Raw genomic sequence first — 16,063 nt, 5'->3', positions numbered from 1 at the left:
CATTTTAGTATCGTGACAACCCTATTAAGGAGTAGAGTTGTGGTGTGGTGCTAGGAGAGAGCTGGGTCTTCAGGAGGTTTTTAAAAGAAAACAAAAGATGTGCTTTTTCCTATAAAATGTAGTGTTAAACCTATATATGTAGCAAGGTTATAATAGTTTGGGATTTTTCTTTAGTTTTAGTTTTAATTCCATTGTCATTTTTTGTTTTCTAATGCAGTTGGTTTTAATTAGTTTTTAGAGTGAGTTTGCCAGTACACTATGGTCTCAATCACTAGTAAAAAATCTTCTTCAAGACAATCTGATGTTAATAGTGTAAATAATGGCCCCATTTAGAAGAAAATAGAAGATAAAGAATCATATGATTTGGGGCGGGGCTACCTTTGATTGACAGGTCACTAACAAGGCGAGCCGTCATCAGGAGAGAAGCAGAACAATGCGTATCCACGGCAACGTGTCAATAAAGTTATATATAACTTTATATAGATATAAAAAAGGAAGTTAAGCAGTTTGGTCTCATAACTTTGACCCTTTCACTGTATTTTCACGGTGACTACTTCTAATATTTATATACAGTCTATGGCAGGGACATTTTTCCTTCCTTACTTTAATGGCTTAAATGTTAAATTAGTTATCAAAAATGCTGTCTATTACTTTTCTGATTGATACATCAAGCAATTGTTTGAACACTTGCCTCCAAAATACTTTACACAGCATGAAAAAAGAACATACAAAACAGGAAACAGACCCATATCCAATGCCAATGTTAGTGGGAAAGCAACCTTTCCCACTCTACAGGTCACTGAGAGGATATAACACACAACACACACACACACACACACACACACACACACACACAAAAGACACAACACACAACACACACACAACACACAACACACACACACACACAGAGTTCAGCTTTCAAGCATCCCACGCCTTCCCATTTCCCTAGAGAAACAAAGCCTCCACAAAAATCCTCCAGACAAACGTAAACATGCAGAGACATAAGCCGTGTTTCCTGTAGGGGGAAGAGTGGCCACCGGGAAAGTCTCAGGCCACGCCTCCTCTAATAAGGTCCGCTCACTCTGTGTGTCCCCATTACGAAGGTGGAGGTGACGTATGGTTTTCAATCGTCGTGTAATCGCTTAGCGACATTTTCAACCATGATCACATACTGTGGCTGCCGTCGCTAACTGTGCACAACGTCCGCAGCTGATGGTAAACAAAGCAGCATGGCTAAATATGCACAGCGTCTCAGCTGATCATAAACATAGTGATCGTGAATTAACCGGCATCACTAACTGTGCACAGAGTGTCTGGAGCTTGATGTAAACAAACAGAGATCGCCAAGTGAACACCTCCTGCAGCAGCAGCACATACACACTGTACTGCTACAGAGCTAACTGTTAGCCTGTTAGCACATACACACTGTACTGCTAGAGAGCTAACTGTTAGCCTATTAGCACATGCACACTGTACTGCTACAGAGCTAACTGTTAGCCTGTTAGCACACACACACTGTACTGCTACAGAGCTAACTGTTAGCCTGTTAGCACATACACACTGTACTGCTACAGAGCTAATGGTAAATGGTAAATGGTAAATAGGGTGCATATATAGCGCTTTTATAAAAAAAAAAGCTTTACACTACACTCTAGGCTCATTTACCCGTTCACACACACATTCATACTGGTGGCCGAGGCTACCTGGGCACACTGGTGCCACCTGCCACCATTGGGAATTCATTCACACACCGATAAACGCAGCATCAGGAGCAATTTGGGGTTCAGTATCTTGCTCAAGGATACTTCGACATGTAGGCTGCCATGGTCGGGGATCGAACCACCAACCTTCCGATCAGAAGACAACCCGCTCTACCAACTGAGCCACAGCCGCCCCTAACTAACTAGTTAGCTTATTAGCAATTTGCAGACTGGATGCCAAGGGGTCAACATCCCCTCCGGCTTTGCAGCTGGGAGAGACTGCTGCAGGAGGACTGTGCCGCTTCGACTCGTTCTTAGTAAGAACGAAAAGTCTCCAATAACACCAAAAAAAAGTCGCTGGATTTGTCGCCAGTCGCTTTTTGGAAAAATAGTCGCTAGGGGGGGTCTGAAAAGTCGCTAAATATAGCAACAAAGTTGGCAACACTGCTTCGCCGGCTTTTACAAATGCCGCGTGTTGTTGTGGCGTCCAGTACTACGTCACATCCTGCTTAGCGTTCTATCCAATCAGTAACCAGGCTTTTTTCAGGGGAGAAAAACGGCCCCGTCAACAGACCGCTCTGACCGCAAATTAGGGGCCTTTTCGGCCTCATTCCGGGTATCGGACTGTAGTGGAAACACCCTTATAAGGAGCCTAAACAGCCTCAGTAAGGCAGTAAAGCAGAGCATGCTTACAACCTGGGATCGGCCTAGATTCATCCTGGATGCTTGCCAATGAATAATTTACCAGCATGCAAACATTACTACAACTGACGTGTAACAACTTGCAATATAAACTGCACAATATATTTGACTGACTGTCACTCACCCAAACAGGCAACGAACAGGCTTTCTGCATTTGTTCAGCCTTTACTGAGAACAATATGTTCAACTGCAGACTGACAGAAACAAGCAAGAAAACTTACACTGCTCTTCTTCCTGAAGAAGACCCCTTCTCCCATCTTCAACACCATGGTGGCTCTGCTCTGCTCTGCTTCATTAAAATCTGTATTTCTGCTGCCGTTCTACAAGGGCAACGTGCAACGACAGCCGCGCTACGTGACAAGAATCATTACATTTTTTTTTTAAGAAACTAGTTCTTGAGATGCGAATGAAGTCCTTTACTGGAGCCTGCTCATGTCTCCAGTCAGGAGGAGAGAGCTGGAGATGCTGCAAAACCTCACCCAAATCTCCCTCGTCACTGGGATGCAGACAACAGAGCCCAGCGTCATTGCACGCTGCCAGCTGGACTTCAATTCAAAAAACACCAAGTCTGGCTGCCTCTCTGGCATGGACTGAGCCTCGCTCAGTTCAACTCGGTTCAGCAGCTGGCTGGCTGGGAAACTAAGCAACAAAACGGTGACGACAGAAAGAGAAAACGTGGGTGGGTGCAGTGGAGCTCTTTTGATACAAGGAACAATGTCAACCTGGCCTGTATAACCCTGGTTACACTGCCGTCCACTCTCGCCAGCTTAACATATTTTGCAGTGTTGTATGGGACGCTAACAGAGAAGCTAACAGAGAGAATAGGTTGGGACAATGGAACAAAAACTCATAACTACACTAACAACTGGGCAATGTCATCTGGGAGGAAGATGGAGCGTGCAATCTGACTATTTTTCAATATGCCAATCAATGATTAACCCTTTGATGCACAACATGGTCTAAAGTGACCCGATATGTATGAGTTTTTATGTTCTATATCTTTGCATAAATGATTTTTATCAGTCAGTATTCCAGGTTTTCCTCAATTAGTTTGTTTGTGATCGTCATACATCCTAATTTTATGTTTTCCTTTATTCATTTTTAATTAGATCCCTTTTTGTGTCACTACTCTTCTAATGCAAAACATGGGTCAAAAATCACCCATATCCACTCTTTAGCTAAGTAGCTTGCTTACTTAGCTTACTTCTTGGCTAAGTATTTAGCTAAGTAGCTTGCTAAGCTAACTACTTAGCTAATTTCTTGGCTAAGTAGCTTGCTAAGCTAACTACTTGGTAACTTCTTGGCTAAGTAGCTTCCTAAGCTAACTACTTACTACATTACTACATAATTAATACATTTTTATTACTATTTTATTGTTATACTGTTTTTAGTATTTTATTGTTTTCATTGTTTTTATTTATAACTATATTTGTGTATGATTTTTATTGTATTTTAATAACTGTACAGCACTTTGGTCAACTGAGTTTTTAAAAAAATGTGCTCTATAAATAAACTTTGACTTGACAACGATACTATCATTTATCGTGATAGATTCTGGGAAAATATATCGTCCTAAAAAATGTTTTATTGTGAAGGGTCTAACAGGATGTGGTCTTTAAATTGCTTGTTTTGTCCGACCGTCAGATTTAAAGCAAGATATTCAATTTACTATAATGTAACGCAACAAAATTAACCAAATTAAACATTTAATAAAACAATCACAATGCTAAAATGATAAACACCATTAGACTCTAATGCTAACTGGCTATTTTTTTTTAAACTTTAGCGTATATCACAACTAGTGAGCTCAGAAAAGTCTGCAGGAACCGTGGATACAGTGAGTCATTAAATGGAGGCTTCTTTCTTTCTAACACAGTCCAATGTTCTGTCACTAATACATCAACCACAATGGATTAAATAACCATAATATCATACATACAAATAGAAAATCACACAAGTGAAATGCTAACTGTATCAATTAACAATGTCATGTAATTCAAATGTGTTAAAAATGAATCCTACCTCTAAGACATCTAGGACTTTCATGTCACCTTTAGAAGGAGAGCAGCTCCATCTGACTCTACTCTACTTTACTTTACTTTAACTCTGTGAGTTAATGTTTATATACCAGAACACAGGAACGATAGGAAGCTTTTCTTTTAGCCTCTTGAGCAACAGAACAGTGTTTTCATTCCTCCTGCCCAGTTGTGAAATGCCTCTCCAACACATCTATGTTTAACTAAAGAAAGTTGACTATTTGACTCTTCAAATGCCAGGGATGGGCAACTGGAGGCCCGGGGGCCACATACGGCCCGCACCCTCACTTGAAGTGGCCCTCAGTACAACTACATGCATTTGAGCATGAAATCTTAAAAGTACAGTGTAAAAATGCACAAATTACTTCTTGCAATTAATGTTGGTCTGCTGTTCTTGCACTGATAAAAAAAGAAATCACAGTAAGTGGTTATTTTTTATTTGCTTCAAACCTTTTGTATTCCTATTTATACTGTTAAACATGCATTTGAGCATAAAATATGTTAAGTTACTGCACTGTAAACATATTTAAAATTGCAGTTTCATCATATCTGGTTAAGTGCACGCTCCTATGTGTGGCCCTGTGGTAGTGAACATGAAACATTGTGGCCCCCTGCAGCATTTAAGTTGCCCATTCCCATTTTTGGCCTGTCAAATTTCTGCAATGCATCTTTTCGAGTGATGCAATACTTAAAAAAAGAGGGCAGAGTATAGGGAACCAATAGCAATGCTTTTATTTGTAACATTAACTTCAGTTCTGTAAGTAAGAGAGAGTGAGACATCTCTTAGCCGTGGGTGAAAGATGTGATGATCTATTTATGGATTATCATTCTTTAGGAAGATGCAGCGGAGTAAGAATACAGACATTTCATACACACATGTGTACCGCAGCCCCGATGATTCATATTCAACCTGTGCTGAACCTGTTCATCCATCACTGTTAATAGTTTCTCTCTCTCTCTATTGTATTTAAACATTAAACAGACTAAAGTAAAACCATGCATTCAAAACATGCACGAGAGTATGAAAAGTTAAAGTATTTATTGCATTACAGTACTACCTTTAATATTATATATGTTGTTGTTGCATTATGCACAAAAAAAACTACAAAAAAAACACTACATATTTTTTCTTGCTTGATAGTGATTATTTTTGTTTTGTAACTTCCACATGCAACCTTTAAATCAAAGTCATTTGTTGGTTATATTTATGTGTTGATTAATCGATGAATTGACTATCAGATTAGTTGCTAATTAGTTTAGTTTAAGTACTTGACTTATTTTGCAGTTCTACTCTCATGACCACAAGTGCTTGTCAAAGACAGTCTTAGATTGCAGAGTAGAGAGGCAAAGCTTCTGTTAACACATCTGCTTTTCCAGAAATTAAGCTAATTTTCACCTTAACCCTTAATAGGTCATTCATTGACATACTTTCAACCCTAGAGAATAGGGGAGGGGGGTAATATTTTGAGAAAAAAGTTCACAAGATTAAAGTGGCAAATCTCCGAGAATTTTTTTTGCAGATTTATGAGTTTTAAAGGGGTGAATGTGCGAGAAAAAAGTTGTTGTTTTTCCACTTTTTTCTCGTAAATCTGCAACTTTTTGCGCGCAGATTTGCCACTTTAAATCTCTTAAATCTGCAACTTTTTTTCTTGTAGATTTGCCACTTTAATCTAGTAAATTTGCAACTCCCCACTCCCAAACTGGCCTTTGTCCTGTTTGTCATGTCAAAAACTCTATTAAAAAAACCTGTATGGTTCTGTGTAGCACCACCATCTATTTCTAATTTGTATATATTTTTCTGTTAAGAAATCAATAAAAAAAAAAAAATACACACACACACAAAAAAAAATACCACATAAAACTTTGGGAAAGCATGAAGCTATGATAGAAAACAATAGAGCATGGCTCAGCACTCACAGATTCAGTCTCCCAGGGGCCCTTTACACTCAGTAAACAGATTTCTGCCCTGAGGGACAGTTAGATGCATACGTGCTGAAATAAGCTTTCAAACTCACCTGCTTCTTATCCTGCTGCTCCATGGCAACCACAACCATTCAACATGCTCCGTTGCTCAACCAGCCAGCTCCACCCAGCAGAGCTCCGTCAGAGCAGCGCTGCAATTTACCAATTAAGATGGTGCTCACTGGAGGCCCCCAGCCAAGAGCCCGCTCAGCCTGCTGCCTGTGGCGGCTGCAGGTGAAGTTGTAGAGATTTGGACGGAGGAAGACGGGAACAGCAGGCGGGTGCAGCCTCGGTCCTCCGCCTGGCAACACCTCCTGCTCCGCCTCCTCTGCCAGTGTGACAGGAAGCACGCCCACACCTGCAGGGACCAGCTGAACTCTGGGACGGGAGCTTTTTGTTTGGAGGATTACTTGTTGTTCAGGTGTGGCACACACAGGATCCTCTTCATAACATTCAGAAGGAGTTCTGTGGAAAAAATGACAAACCATTTAGAGAGCAAGTCGAACTGGAATGGCATCTGCCGACTAGGAGTGTGGGAAACAAACGATTCATTCAAGTTTCAAAATATTATTTTTTATGGTTCTTGAATAGGTTTTTGTAATGCCTGAATCAATGGAAGTTCATTTGCTTCATTTTTGTTAATGCAGAGTTTGAAGGAAATAGGTGTTTTGTTGTGGTAATCCTCTTAATATACATAGATAAAGTGTATGACACAACGATTGCCCATTATTTAGTATTTAAAAAGTAAGCAAAAATCGCAATAATCATAATATTGAATCACAAGACTAACTGTGCACAAAGTCAGCAGCTGATCATAAACAAAGCAGCATGGCTAATTATGCACAACGTCTCCACTGATCATAAACATCGTGATCGTGAATTAACCGGCATCACTAACTGTGCAAAGAGTGTCTGGTGCTTGTTGTAAACAAACAGAGATCGCTAAGTGAACACCTCCTGCAGCAGCAGCACATACACACTGTACTGCTACAGAGCTAACTGTTAGCCTGTTAGCACATACACACTGTACTGCTACAGAGCTAACTGTTAGCCTGTTAGCACATACACACTGTACTGCTACAGAGCTAACTGTTAGCCTGTTAGCACATACACACTGTACTGCTACAGAGCTAACTGTTAGCCTGTTAGCACATACACACTGTACTGCTACAGAGCTAACTGTTAGCCTGTTAGCACATACACACTGTACTGCTACAGAGCTAACTGTTAGCCTGTTAGCACATACACACTGTACTGCTACAGAGCTAACTGTTAGCCTGTTAGCACATACACACTGTACTGCTACAGAGCTAACTGTTAGCCCGTTAGCACATACACACTGTACTGCTACAGAGCTAACTGTTAGCCTGTTAGCAATTTGCAGACTTGACACTAAGAGGTTAACATCCCCTCCGGCTCTGCAGCTGGGAGAGACTGCTGCAGGTGGATTGTGCCGATTCGACTCGTTCTTACTCTTAACGAGTCGCGGGGGCCGGCGGCTCGTTAAGAAGAGTAAGAACGAGTCTCCAAAAGTCTCCAATAACACCAGAAAAAGTCGCTGGATTTGTCGCCAGTCGTTTTTTGGAAAAATAGTCGCTAAGGGGGTCTGGAATGTTGCTAAATATAGCAACAAAGTCGCTAAGTTGGCAACACTGCTTCTCCGGCTTTTACAAATGGTGCGTGTTGTTGTGGCGTCGAGTACTACGTCACATCCTGCTTAGCGTTCTATCCAATCAGCAACCAGGCTTTTTTCAGGGGAGAAAAACGGCCCTAATCTTCAAGAGGGACAAAAAAAGTCCTGACAAAAGTCCGCTCTGGACGACTCGTATTCAAATAAGGGGTGTTTTCGTCAAGTGAGACCCGCCTCAATCCGGGTATTGGACTGTAATGGAAACACCCTCAATATCACAATGTAGACTGGATTCAATTAAGACATTAATTGGTTGTTTAACACCATCACAGTTGGTCGGCTTTACTATTTTCACACTAGTTCAACCTGCTTCGGTAGCTTCAATGCTGTCATGCTGTTTGGTTGTGGGGTTACCGCGGGAGCACCCACATGTTAGCATAATAGCTCTATTGAAAAGCACCTCGACCCTGAATCTACTGACACCAGGCTCAACACTCACTCTGACCACATAAGCAGCTTCCTCTGGCACAAAAACCCACTGAACTCCACAGTCAGCAGTCTCCATTGGGAAAGAGTCGACAGTGCTCAGCCAAACAGAGGAGAAAAGGTCCAGATAGACTGAGAGGTGAAAGCAAATACTGACTAAATAAGACTGTTTGAGTAAGATTAAACCCAAAAATAGTCCTGTTGAAGGGCCAGAAGGAGGGCAGGAAATGCAAAAGTATTGGGTGATTCTCATAAAGCCAGTCTAAGTTCTGTCTGTGAAGATTATAAGGACATACTTTATTAAACTAAATATATTTCACTTTTATACGAATGAACAATATAGCCATAATGAGGCACAATTCATTATTTTGTGCTAAAATAATATTTTCTATATTTTTAAACACATTTCTGATTCACAAATTCATTACCGTAATGCGTCCAGATAAAAATGTCATGGTTTCCCTACACTTATATACAATAAATATTTAATAAACTTTATAAAAATAAATATACATTTGTTTAAAATTGTATAATTTAACAGAATATAATCAAATATAATAGTTTTTAACAATGTATAAAGAACAAAATCTGAATGAAAATTGATGAGAAAAAATGTTAAATGTTACGGTAATGATAGAATCGTTTGAATTAAAATATGTGTATATTTTAATAAAATACATTTTGGTAATACCAGCTACCCTTGAGCATATTTAAGTTGCTTGCCAAATAAAAAAAAGAAACCTTTCGTTGTTTTTTTTAATTTAAAAATGTGTTACGGTAATTAACTTTGCTCACAGTGTCTCTAAAAATTTCAGAAAATACATTAAATTTATTTTAAATAGATTATAAATTCATATTAATGACTTTACATAGACTTTAGACCCCTTAAACTTAAGCAGATAAATAGAATTGAGCTATAATTTAAATAACTGATTGCATCTGTTTTGCTTTTTCAGAGCCTGGCCGATATGGGATTTCTGAGACAGATACTGATTTTAGAGGGGAAAAATTCAAATATATAACTGATATGGCAGCCAATATTGTAATTTTTGGAGCTGGAATGAAAATAGACCTTTTTGTAATGTGCACAGATTTGTTTTCCCCACTCTGCAAATGTACCCAGAGAGCTACTTTCTCAAACATAAAAAACTTAATTAAATAATATTTAACATTGTTATACATTATTAAACAGTATACAAATAATCTACTACATTGTCAGCCAATTCTACAAATGCTAAATGAGGAAAAATAAATAATTAATAGGAATGAAATGTATAGCTAAATAAACATCATTATTGTTCAGTCAATTGCTGACTATTAAAAAAAGAAGAAGAAGAAAAAGAAGAAGAAAAGTTGTCATAAAACCGCATAAACACCGATACTGATATGCAAGCGTTTCTGTTTGTGATGCTTATTGTCCTCGAATAAACTGTGTGGTGCCCAAGCAGGTGTTACCAGTTCAACAGTAGAGTTATAGTTACTACTAATTAGAGGTCGAAGTCAAAGTAAAAGCAAAATATGACATGTCAGTAGTAGTTTTATTTTGTTAACATAAATACTGTTAAACAGGAGTACCTTTTTTTTTTTTTTTTTTTTAAATCAAAGCTCCATAAAGTGCAAATTTAAATAAATAAAAAAATCTTAAATGTATGAAATGAAATAAAATAGGCCAATCTTTTTCTGAAACAAATATATTAATATGAGAAAAGAATAACGAACATTACAAAAGAACTTAAGACATTTAAGTTAACTTAACTTTTTAAGACACTTTCTACACCAGGGGTGTCAAACTCAAATACACAATGGGCCAAAATTTAAAACTTGAATAAAATCGCGGGCCAACATTGAACAAATAAACCTTTTAATATATACCAAACATGTTTTGCTTTAACATTAAATATGGAACCAGCAACGCTTATAAACATACAATATATAACTAAATAGTGCAGACATGCAAAATCAAATTTCAAATAAAAAACACATCAATGTCATTAATTTATTAAATTAAAATTAAATAAAAATCGTATGCCTCTTTTCTATTTGCATCCTTCTGATTTAAATATCAAAATAAAGTTTTTCAACAGGTTAATACATGTAAAAATAAAATAACAATAATAAATCTAGTATTAGCGGTAAATGCGCCGTATAATACCGGCGGGTCAGCTTTTATAGTACAATAATTATATAATAATTTGGTATTGCCTTGCGGGCCAAATAAAATTACACTGCGGGCCAAATTTGGCCCGCGGGCCAGAGTTTGACACCCCTGTTCTACACCTTATTTATGGATTCTCTCATAATTTCCCACAGTCGTTCACCAAAATAATAACAGTGTAGTACATGACACTAGTGTAAGCAATTCAAATGTTTTTAAACTTATGCATGAATGTTATGATTAGAGTTCTAAAGCTTAATTTCAATGTGTAATATTGTCATGTTTTTGACGTAAACTAATCATTTAAAGTTGACGTCAAATACATAATTGACGTTTAAGACGTTTTCTACACTATATTTATGGATTGCCTGTTGTACTTAATGTCGAAGCAGGTAAACAAAAACATTTATAGAAGTTGTGCACGGCTTACACTTGGATTATTAGCGATATTTGCATTTTTTACTGATACCAGAAAAAAGAAAAACATATCAAATATGTGGATCATCCTAGTGGTGGAATGTAACTAAGTAAATTTACTCAAGTACTGTACTTAAGTACAATTTTGAGGTGTTTGCACTTTTCTTGAGTGTTTTCATTTTATGTAACTTTATACTTCTATTCCACTACATTTAGAGGCAAATATTGTACGTTTTACTCCGCTACATTTAGCTGCCAGCTTAAGTTGCTAGTTCCTTTTTTGGGTCAAGATTTAACATGGAAAACATGATACATTTAAAGTGATTAGACATTTGTTTTTAAATGATACCTCACAACACTATATTAAGTAGTTAAAATGAGACCTGTCTTTACAAAATTACAATGCTCTTTACATAAATGCATCAATACAAATAATCTAATAATATATTTGGAATATATTAAACAATCTGAGTGGTTCCATTCTGCATTACAAGTACTTTTATTTTTGATACTTTAAGTACTTTTTGATGCTGGTACTGTTGTACTTTTACATGAGTAAGTTTTGAATGCAGGACTTTTACTTGTAGTGGAGTAATTTCACAGTGTTGTATTAGTACTTTTACTTAAGTAAGGGAGCTGAATACTTTTTCCACCACTGGGATCATCTGAGGCCTACAACAACATACACATTGTTTACTATCCAACTGTTAATATGTTTGTTTTGTTAATAAATGTTTCTTTTTTTGTTTAAATTGAGACTTGAGTAACATTTGTTATCATCGTGTCATTTTTAATCATGTGAATGGAGGAAGAAAAGGCAATATTGGCTTCATTTTCTGACTGTATTCAGAAAATGTTCAATTTAAGACAAAGCCATTATAATTTCAGAGGGGTGTGTATATTTAAAAAATTAAAAACCAGAACCAACACCAAATCACGATGCACCACGGTAACAGCTGTTAATCTATGGAACAAATTGGAGAAAGACTTGAAAACTTGCAATACCATTAACTTATTCAAAAAATTACTTAAAAATAGGATGATTAATTTATATAAGTTAGAGTAATGAGTTCTAAATTTTAAATTTACTTGAGTTGTAACAGGGTAGGCGTAATAAGCTGCTTCAGCCTTTTCGGTCCAAATGTCTATTATCAATTTCTCTCTCTGTTTACATGTTGTTTACTTTGATCAATGTTTTTTTTGTTTTTTTTCTGGTTTGTTTTGATGACATGTATTGACCAAAATAAACAGAAACGAAACGAAGAATCGGCCCCCCAAAAAAAAAAAATCGGCAGCACATATCGGGGATCGGTAAGACTGATGTCAAAATAATCGGTATCGGCCTTAAAAAACCCGTATCGGTCAACCAATACTAATTTTAGGACTTTTATCTAACTACTGCGTGAATGAGAGTTCACAGTTCCTGATCCATCTACTACTAAGTAAATATAGTTAGTTAATCCAGCTATTAATCCAAGTGTAAGCCGTTCCCAACTTCTATAAATGTATTTGTTTACCTGCTTCGACATGAAGTACAACAGGCAATCTATAAATACAGTGTAGAAAACGCCTTAAACCTCAATTATGGCTTTTGGTCCATATCGCCCAGCCCTAATTTGACGTCAACTTTAAATGATTAGTTTACGTCAGACAGGTGAAAAAAACATGAGAAAATCTCGCATTTAAATTAAACGTTACAACTCTAATCATCACATTCATGCACAAGTTTAAAAACATTTTAATTTCTTACACCGGCTATTCTCAACCTTGGGGTCGGGACCCCAATTGGGGTCGCGAGATGATTTCTGGGGGTCGCCAAATCATTTTGGAAGTCAGCTCTGTCTCCACTGTGTTAAAGTGTTCATGTGTTAATGTGTTTTAGTCTTTTTGGTCATTTAATGTCTTTTTTTTGGTCATTTTGTGTCTTTTTTTGGTCATTTTGTGTCTTTTTTTGGTCATTTTGTGTCTTTTTTTGGTCATTTTGTGTCTTTATCTGATTATTTTGTGGTCAATTTGTGTCTTTTTTTGGTAATTTTGTGTCTTTTTCGGTCATTTTGTGTCTTCTTTATCATTTAGTGGTCAATTTGTGTCTTTTTTGGTCATTTTGTTACCTTTTTTTGGTCATTTTGTGTCTTTTTTTGGTAATTTTGTTTCTTTTTTGGGTCATTTTGTGCTTCATTTTTTGTCCAAAATGTGTTGTATCAACTGAGTTTGTATGATCTGAACTGTGCGTGTGAGATTGTGTTCAGTGAGCGGGGGTCGTGGACAACATGCATGTTAAATTGGGGGTCGCGACTCAAAAAGGTTGAGAATAGCTGTCTTACACTAATGTCATATACCAGGTTGTTGTTGTTATTTTGGTGAACATTACCACAAAGGTGTTAAATGACAGCTGGTGCTGCCACTCTGGCTGTAATATTAACCCTCCTGTTGTCCTCGGGTCAAGGAAGGAAGAAGAGGGAAGGACGCAAAGGGAAGTAAAAAAGGATGGAGGAAAGAAGGAAGGAAAGAAAGAAGGATGGAGGAAGGAAAGAAGAGAGGAGGAAAAGGAGAAAGAATGGAAAGGAGAGAGAAAGGAAGGAGGATGGAGGAAAGAAAGGAAGGAAAAAATAAAGAAGGAAGGAGGGAGAAAAGGAGGGAGGCAGGAAGGAAAGAGGGCAGAAATGAGGGAGGAAGGAAGGAAAGAGGGCAGAAAGGAAGGAGGAAGGAAAGAAAGGAGGGAAGGAAAGGGGGGGTGAGGGAAGGGAAGAAGGAAGGAGGATAGAGGAAGGGATGGAGGCGGGAGGGATGAAAGAAGGAAGGAAGGAGGAAAGGAGAGGAAATCAGGAGGAAGGAAAGAAGAGAGAAAGGAAAGGAGATAGCGGAAGGAGGAAAGAAAAGAAGGGAAGGAGGGAGGAAAGGAAGGAAAGAAAGAAAGAAGGGGCGAGGGAAGGAAAGAAGGAAGGTGGATAGAGGAGGGAGGAAAGAAGGAAGGAAGGAGGAAAGAAGAGAGGAAGGCAGGAGGAGGGAGGAGGGAGGAAAGAAGGAATAGTCAAAACAGATTGGGTCAATTTGACCCGGAAGGACGGCAGGAGGGTTAAATTAAGCTTCAGAACTCTAATCATAACATTCATGCACAAGTTTAAAAACATTTTAATTGCTTACACTAATGTCATATACTAGGTTGTTGTTGTTGTTATTTTGGTCAACATTACCACAAAGGTGTTAAATGACAGCTGGTGCTGCCACTCTGGCTGTAATATTAAATTGGCAATATAATTAAATCACGTTTACTATGAGTGAAAGGTAACAGTTTGTCACATTTAACGTGATTAAATAGAGTTTCTGTAGCTTCCTGTGCAGACAGAATGGCTGCAGCGCGGCTAATGTCCTCTTTCCTTCATGTCAAAGACATATGATAATAGAATAATAAAGGCTTCCACCTCACTATAATCACGGTAAAATCAGGCTTAACAGCCCAATCCATCGATGTGCAGTATTACTCTCCGAACTCACCTGTTCAGGTCATTGCTGGCATCCTTTTAAAAGATGTTTTCCTTTTAAATACAACTGTACTTCCGAGCTGTTACTGTCCAGCAGCAGCCATGTTGGGGAGCCTCGTAGAGACGAATAGTGTGTTGTGATTGGACGGCGCCAGAAGATTCTGCCCTCTGATTGGCTGAGACCAGAGTGGGGGCGGATCTATCATTTCCAAGATTGTACGGTTCTTTTATTTTGAAATTGGAGGTGCATGCGTCAGACCTGTAGCTACTTTTTTTTTTTTTAAAGCTTTATTGAAAATTACACTCAAATAAAATTATCTGCCTTTATACACTCCGATGTTTTTATTTCTGACTTTTTTTGTGTGTGTGCTATAAAATAGCACTTGTATTGCTTTCTTTTTGTTGTTGTTATTTGTTGTTGCTTTCTGTCATTGTTGTTGTTGATTTATTTTTGAATTTTTGTATATTTCTTGGGGAGGTGCTTTTTATAAGCCCATATAGGGTTTTTTAACCTCTCCCGCACTTACTATTCTTTGGTCATTTCTGTTTTCTGTAATTGTCTTTTCTTATGGTGCAAATAAATAAATAAATAAAAAAATTAAAGTACAAAAATAAACATTTCTGGCACGTTTTTCCCAGTACATACCTTGCATGAGTGTAGAAAGAATGCTAGGTGAACATAAATCAACAGTAAAACTTATAATAATAAGATAAATATTGTAAATTCAGAGCAGTTGAAATAAAATTAAAATAAATACAGAAATAAATAGACAAAATAAAATACATATAAAACAGTCTAAATGTTGTTTTCAATCAGGGGGTTTTAGGTAAGTTTTAACTGTTTAAAACCCATTTCAGTGGGATTTTTTTTAGGATATCATATAATTTTGTGCCTTTGTTATTGTTGGAATTTTTGGGATTTTAAGTACAATTTGCATTAATTTATGAAGACAATTCATTTAGGGGGATGATTTTATAACTCTATTCTTGTGGATAAAAATTTTGCTTAACAAAGGATAGACCTGTAGCTACTTAACGGCAGAGTGGTTTAATATCTCCTTATAAGCTGTGTCGTTTTTCTTTTCACGTCCCGATTAATTCATCAAAGCACTTCCTGTCAAGATTTGTGTTTGTACTTCACAATAAAAGTCCAAGGAAAAGCTTCATATTTTTAATTTCCTCCTTTAATAAAAGACATTTAGGCCACTAAAGTACTGTACCTTAGCATGCTTACAATTCATTTTACAGTTTTTCTCAGTCGCTTTGGTGCATTTCTCACATCACTGTTAACATTTGCACAACAGTTAGTTCATAATATACAAATCGTAAAACACAAAATGACTGAAAAAACACCAAATTACTTAAAAAAGACACAAAATGACAAAAAAAAAGACACAAAATGACAAAAAAAAACCAACAGAATTACCAAAAGACACAAAATTATTCAAAAAAGACGCAAAATGACCAAAAAAAGACACAGAATGACCCCAAAA

At 37.3% G+C, this 16,063-nt stretch overlaps 1 protein-coding gene across 1 annotated transcript in view; it reads right to left on the bottom strand.

The window, feature by feature from the left end:
* The window catches only part of tmem94 (transmembrane protein 94), a 55,114-nt gene extending 40,423 nt beyond the window's left edge, over nucleotides 1-14,691 (bottom strand). Inside the window, exons 1-2 of the mRNA XM_059324140.1 lie at nucleotides 14,584-14,691; nucleotides 6,454-6,865 (exon numbers count right to left, since the gene is read on the bottom strand). Coding sequence (XP_059180123.1) covers nucleotides 6,454-6,492 — 39 coding nt within the window. The 5' untranslated portion in view covers nucleotides 6,493-6,865; nucleotides 14,584-14,691. The remainder of the gene's footprint in view (nucleotides 1-6,453; nucleotides 6,866-14,583) is intronic.
* Between the last annotated feature and the right edge of the window lie 1,372 nt (nucleotides 14,692-16,063).

This window comes from Centropristis striata, chromosome 21, assembly GCF_030273125.1.
Source record: "Centropristis striata isolate RG_2023a ecotype Rhode Island chromosome 21, C.striata_1.0, whole genome shotgun sequence".
Lineage (NCBI taxonomy): Eukaryota > Metazoa > Chordata > Actinopteri > Perciformes > Serranidae > Centropristis > Centropristis striata.
This window is presented reverse-complemented; position numbering and strand designations above follow the sequence as displayed.